Genomic DNA, 7,014 nt, shown 5'->3' on the forward strand with positions numbered 1-7,014 from the left:
CGAACGACAAATGATAAAGGAATACCGCGCCATGGGGTCGGAAGATCTTGGATACGAGGGAGATCGCCTGGCAACCTTTATAGAAGAAAGGATCAAGGAATGGAAGGCCGAAAAAGCAGCGGAAAGAGAAGCCCAGAGAGAACTAGCCAAGATAGCAGCGGACCAAGAGTTAGCCAAGATCGCAGCGGATCAAGCCAAGATAGCCGCGGACCGAGAAGCAGCGGACCGAGACGCCCAGAAAGAGCTGGAGCTAGCCAGACTCGCTCACACTCTGGAGATGGAAAAGGTCAGAGTTGAAGTTAGGACCAACGGACGGGACGACGCCAGTACAAGCTCTGGAACAACCGGCCGACCTTTCATCGACCACCGGATAGTCCAGATCAACATGTCACGCTTCAATGATAGGGAGGAGGCTATTGACGATTTTCTCGTCCAGTTGAGAAACTCGCACGCGCTCATCAGGTCCCTGAACAGCACTGGGCCATTAATGTCTCAGCCTTTTTGCAAGGTGCAGCTCGGGAAGTCTACCACGGCTTAACTGCAGAAGAGGCTGATGACTACACTGCCCTCAAGAAGGCGCTTCTCTGCCATTATCGGCTGACCGCCGAGACTTACCGGAAACTTTTCCGGGACTCGGTGAAAAAGGTAACAGAGACCCACTCTCAATTCCACAACCGTGTTCGAGGTTTATTTGAGAAGTGGATGAAAATGGCCGAAGTCGAACGCACGTACGAAGGGCTACGCGAGGTAATACTCAAGGAACATGTCCTGGGTACTTACCGTCGCGAGTTGACAGTTTTCTTAGCAGAAAGAGAACACCGGACGCTCGAAGAGATCGCTAACATGGCGGAGCGATACGAGCAGGCGCACTCGAAGAGTGGAGGTTCCGGGGTTGCTGACCGACCCCGACCCTCTGAGTCGCGTCGTATGGGGGAGGTTGAGCCGGCTGTCCGTAACCGTCAGGGCGACGGGAAGGTCGGAGGGGCACCTACAGGTAGGGCTGCCGCCTATCGACCTGGACAGGCCTCACCCACGAAACCAGGACTTGCAAGTCGGCGAGGGCCGCCGACATGTTTTAATTGCAAGCGCCTGGGGCATTTTGCCAGGGACTGTCCCAAGGGCAGGCAGACCCAGGTGAATGTCGTAGCTAAGAAGGAATGTGTGCCGGAAGCGAGTCGCAACCCAGCCAACCTTGCGGCCGCAACTGTCAATGGTGAAGGCGCCACCATCTTGTATGACACTGGGTGCAGCGTCCCCGCGCTTGTCGACAAGAAATATGTCAAGCCGGAGGACTATACAGGGGAGGTAATAGAAGTTCAGTACGCGAACTGCGCGCGTGACTCATTACCAGTAGCTGTCATTGACCTCGATTCACCATACGTGAAGGGGAAAATTGAAGCTGCTTGCTTGGAGGGGCTATCACATGACGTCATATTGGGTTGCCGTTATGTGTTACCCCAGCCGAACCCCGAAACCTGCACACCTATGCCAGTGAGTGCTGTTGAAACCAGGGCCATGAGTCGACAGCCGAAACAAAAGCCAATCCAAGTTACATCGACACCGGTTAGTAATGTTATTCCAGCGGAGTTAAGGAAGCTGCAACAGGAAGACGCAACTCTGGCGCAGTTGCACAAACACGCAGAAGCGGGAACAGAAAGGGAAACTCCGAACGGCGCGGTGAAGTTTGTCTACAAGAAGGGAATCTTGTATCGCCACGCCAGGAAACACAACGAACACTTCAAGCAAGTCGTCGTGCCAAAGGAAAAGCGTTGCGAAGTACTGAAACTTGCACACGAGAGTCTCATGGGTGGACACATGGGAATTGCTAAGACGCGTGACCGTCTTGTAAAAGAGTTTTACTGGCCAGGGGTCCAGGGAGACGTAAAACGGTTCTGTCTCTCCTGTGACAAATGCCAGAGAATGGCACCGAAAACGGATCAGCGACCCATCCCTTTGGGGAGTACGCCCCTTATCGATGAACCATTTAGACGTGTTGCCATGGATTTAATCGGACCGATAAAACCCGCGTCTGCGCACGGAAATCGATATATTTTAACGGTTGTCGATTATGCTACACGCTATCCGGAGGCCGTTGCGTTGCGTAACATTGACACGGAAACCGTCGCGGAAGCTCTGTTTGCGATCTGGTCAAGAGTCGGAGTGCCCGACGAGATCTTGACCGATCAAGGAACACAATTTATGAGTCGTGTGATGGCGGAGGTGAATCGTCTCATGTCGATTAAACACCTCACGACTACACCGTATCACCCCCAATGTAACGGATTGGTCGAACGGTTTAATGGGACCTTGAAAAACACGCTCAAGAAATTGTGCGAAGGCCGCCCCAAGGATTGGGACCGGTATATTCCGGCCATGCTTTTTGCATACCGGGAAGTACCGCAAGCGAGTTTGGGGTTCTCTCCCTTTGAACTCTTGTACGGGAGAACCGTACGCGGCCCAATCGCCGTACTGAGACAGCTGTGGACAGACGACCACGCTGTAGAGGAAGTACGCACTACCTACCAGTACGTCGCGGACTTGCGCAACAAACTGGAAGAGGTTTGTTCTCTCGCGCAAGAAAATCTCAAACGAGCTAGGGCGCAACAGGCGAAAAATTACAATAAGCGCGCAAAACCACGTCAGTTTGAGGTAGGGGACAAAGTGTTGTTGTTGTTGCCCCAGGAACACAACAAGTTGCAAGTTTCCTGGAGGGGTCCATACGTCGTCACCAAGAAGGTCGGAGGTCAAACCTACCGGATACAGCTACCGACGAAAGAGAAATTGTACCATGCCAATTTGCTCAAGAGGTACCGGGAAAGGGAGACCGCCAGCGATTTTGTTGTCGCAGCGATAGTCACCGAGGATATCGAAGGCGATACGGAAGGTGCTAACACTGTCCCGAGCTGTCCATTAACGAGGGCCGAGACTCCGTCGGACGTGGAGTGTGACCCCATGTTAACTGAAGGGCAGCGGAACGAGATAGAGACCTTGCTGGCCGGATATTCCGACGTGCTAACAGAAAAACCCGGGAGGACGACGCTTGTCGAGTTCGGGTTAAAGATGGTGGACGACCGACCAGTTCAGCGTAAACCCTACCCCTTGCCCCACGCGAAACGACAAGTTGTAAGGGAAGAAATCGAGCAGATGATTGCTCTGGGAGTAATCGAACCTGCCGACTCTCCGTACAGCTCACCAGTAGTCTTAGTGCAGAAGAAGGACGGCACCCATCGGTTCTGCGTCGACTACCGGAAGCTGAATCAGGTGACAGAATTTCAAGTTGAAATGCTACCTGACCCCGAACATATCTTCGCTTCGGTCTCGAAAGCGAAATATTTTTCCAAACTGGATTTGTCCAAGGGGTATTGGCAAATTCCGGTAAGGAAAGAAGACCGACCGAAGCTTGCTTTTGCTACTCCCGACGGGACATACCAATGGTTGGTGATGCCGTTCGGGGTACAAAACGCGCCCAGCGTCTTTACCAGAATGATGCGGAAGTTGTTGGAGCCCTTGCGCGATAGGGGTGTCCACAACTTCATGGATGACCTCTTGTTAGCTACAGAGACATGGGGTGAACACCTCGCTCTGTTAGCTGACGTTTTGGAGCGGCTACGTCAGGAGGGCTTGACAGCCCGCCCTTCCAAATGTCACCTTGGTTTCAGGACATTAGACTATTTAGGACATACCCTGAGCCAAGGCACGCTGTCTCCAGAGAAGTCGAAGGTGGAGCAGTTGAGAAACGCCGCACGCCCCACCACGAAAACGGAAGTGAGGTCATTCCTGGGACTGGCCGGATATTACCGGAGGTATGTCGCTAATTTCAGCGCGATTGCGGGCCCGTTGTCTGACCTAACCAAGAAACGGACCCCGAGTAAGTTCGTTTGGACAGATGCGTGTGAGCACGCATTCCAAACGCTAAAGGATAGACTTACATCCGACGCAGTTGTTCGTCTACCGGACTTGGATAAAGAATTCGTTCTGCGCACCGATGCATGCGACACGGGACTGGGAGCAGTACTGCTCCAGGAGCATGACAAGACGCTTTTTCCTGTCGCATACGGCAGCCGGAAGTTGTCTGCTGCCGAGAAGAATTACTCAGTATCGGAGAGAGAATGTCTCGGAATCGTGTTCGGCATATCACGGTTCGAGCGATACCTATATGGACGTAAGTTCATATTGGAGACCGACCACCAACCACTCGCCTATCTGGCGCAGGCAAAGTTGTCCAATGGTCGATTGATGCGATGGTCGCTGTTTTTACAGCAGTACCAGATGCAGATCAGATACGTGAAAGGATCTGAAAACGTAGGCGCAGATTTCATGAGTAGAAGCGCCGAAATGATATAGATCATTTGTTATATTTTCGTGTTCATACTCAGTTTAGCATTTAGTTCATTTTGCTGATTTTGTTCTTTATATCGTGTAACACTTTTGCTTTTTTAGTTTGAGTGAATAAAATCCTGATTTTATTCTCAAGCGTGGGGGGATGTGATGTTTTACCCCAACCCCTTGTATTATACATGTATTTATAAGTCTGTAAGTGGAGCCAGGTAAGCTTTGTTTTTCCAAGTGCCTAAGTTGGCTAATCCTCTTACGTAACCCAGTCTTTGTTTGAGCTCTTGAGTGGAAATCTGGCGGGAATCTTTCTACATGGGAACACGTGACGTAGACAACTTCAAAGAGCCGGAAGCCGACAATGGTAGGCTGGACAGTACATGGGGACACACAGACTGACATTTTTATGATTGACAGTTCGATCAAATGACCAGAGTCCGTCGCCATCCAATCGGGATGCGTTGTAGGTGGGACTTGATTCGAGAAGCTGGAATAAGACTTGTACAAGCCTGAAATTCGTCAGTTGGTGTTTAAGAGTCGCAGTGACACACACTCCGTTAGCCATTCGTAAAAATTGGCGGAATTTAGGAAATTCATGAAATAGCTTCGATCAGGTAAGTTTGATGTTACGTTGATTCTGCTTGATACGACTGCTGTTAATTGAAGAGAATTTGTCGTATGTATACATTTTACTTGTATTGAAGTATGAATAGTTAATTATGACCTTAATATTTTGCATTTTTTTCATGACTTTAGCTAGTACTTTTGTTTACGATTGATTACGATGTTGATTCGTTGCATCATTATTCATAATGTTACTATGTACACCTTATTTTGTGAGGCGAAAATGTTCTCTTCTTTCGCTAGTAATATGTGTGCATATTATTTCGTGGATTATTACGTTTACGCCCTTTTGAAAGGACGATTTGTATTTGTGAAGAATTGTATTGCTCGCTAGCCGCTATAAGAATTAATATTTCTTTGCGTAGTTATATTTTGGTAGACAAGAAATTTGTTTACGTAATGATAGATTTTGCCATTGAGTAACGGATTGCCGTTTATCACCATTTGAATGTGAATATTGTGGATTTGGTACGCTTGTGTAGGAAATATATAAATATATATAAATATATAGATAGTCATATTACTAATCGTAGTAATATTTTAGTACAATCATATTTGAAATATTTTGTATGTATATACTGATAGGGCTCAGTATGTAGATATTTGAATCCTTTGTGTGATTGTGTTATGGCGCCATTTTTGTAAGCGGCGGAAGTGTATGGGAATTTCGATGTGTGCGCATGCGCGACCCAAATGTCCCGCCTTAAACTGATGGTTCAGTTCAGTGACGTAGTGTGAGGGAAGATTTTTATAACCCTATGCTAATGCATTATACCTTTCAACAGGAAGCTTTCGGGGGACGAAAGAATCTCAGAGAATTTCGGGGGACGAGAGAAGTTCAGAGAATTTCGGGTGACGGTGAGAGATACCGAGTGAATTTCGGGTGACCTCAAGGGATACCGTCAAGGGTTCCGGATACTAGAAGAGGAACCGGAAGTCAAGATAACGGCAAGGAACAAGGATAATAGAAGAGGAAGCGGAAGTGGAGATCACGAAAGGAGAGAAAGACGAGGGAACGAAGAGATTTAGATGAGTAGCACTCAAGAAGGGAAAAATCTCCTCACACTGTGAACTCAAATGATGATCAAAGGGATCATTGGGTGAAAGAGAGACATTGATTACTTTAAATTCTTTTAAATTTCATTTATTAAATTGTTATTGTTTAAATTTCATCTTTGTATTTCTTTTAATTTAACTGTCGGCATTGCTGACTGGGGGCTCGTAGCCATAAATATATTTAGTCAATAAATAATATAGTGTCCAGAATTAACCTTCTGAATAAGGACCAGGGGAACTTCTCATAATTCGTTAAAGTCTATAAGAAGAACCCCACCCCTAGACAACCACTACACCCCCACAATGACAGACATACTGAATGACAGATTGGTGCCATTTTCATATAGTAACAACCGGACACTATAATTAGCCTTTTCTTCAAAAGCCCCAAAAGGAGATGCAATAGCAAGATGTTGTCCATATTAAATGTCTAATCTGTATCATATTCATTTATGACCAACTTGATTAAAAGAAACAATGAAAACCCCACATCAATATGACTTTCATTTCCTGAGGAGTGGTAAAAAAAAAATTCAAGACAGTGGCCATATTGGATGTCTGATCTGCAAAATTGTATTAAGGACTGAGACATAAAAAAAAAACTTTTTTTGTGATGATCATCATTTCAGGAGTAGCAGTGGCAAGATTTTCAAGATAGCTGCAATTGATCTGATGTCTGAGAAGTTCCATTTTCACAGAGGATGAACTAGATCTTGGGATGAATATGTTGTGTGAACTAGACCATGGGATGAATATGTTGTGTGAACTAGACCTTGGGATGAATATGTTGTGTGAACTAGACCGTGGGATGAATATGTTGTGCGGACTAGACCATGGGATGAATATGTTGTGTGAACTAGATCTTGGGATGAATATGTTGTGTGAACTAGATCTTGGGATGAATATGTTGTGTGAACTAGATCTTGCGATGAATATGTTGTGTGAAGGTTCACAGCAAATCTTCTAGTAATACAGCTAAAAAAATGGATTCACATAACTTGG

At 46.8% G+C, this 7,014-nt stretch overlaps 1 protein-coding gene across 1 annotated transcript; it reads left to right on the forward strand.

Moving 5' to 3' along the window:
• Positions 1–702: 702 nt before the first annotated feature.
• LOC149786906 (uncharacterized) lies at positions 703–6,123 on the forward strand. The gene is made up of 2 exons (XM_089977431.1): positions 703–4,946; positions 5,742–6,123. Exon 1 carries the CDS (start codon positions 703–705, stop codon positions 4,342–4,344), a length of 3,642 nt encoding a protein of 1,213 aa, XP_089833557.1. The 3' UTR covers positions 4,345–4,946; positions 5,742–6,123.
• The last annotated feature ends 891 nt before the right edge of the window (positions 6,124–7,014 follow it).

This window comes from Sinohyriopsis cumingii, chromosome 12 (genome assembly GCF_028554795.1).
Source record: "Sinohyriopsis cumingii isolate HCF-2022 chromosome 12, ASM2855479v2, whole genome shotgun sequence".
NCBI classification, from domain to species: domain Eukaryota; kingdom Metazoa; phylum Mollusca; class Bivalvia; order Unionida; family Unionidae; genus Sinohyriopsis; species Sinohyriopsis cumingii.

Coding starts and splice junctions, on each gene's coding strand:
- LOC149786906 (XM_089977431.1), top strand. CDS start 703: ATGAAAATGGCCGAAGTCGAACGCACGTACGAAGGGCTACGCGAGGTA.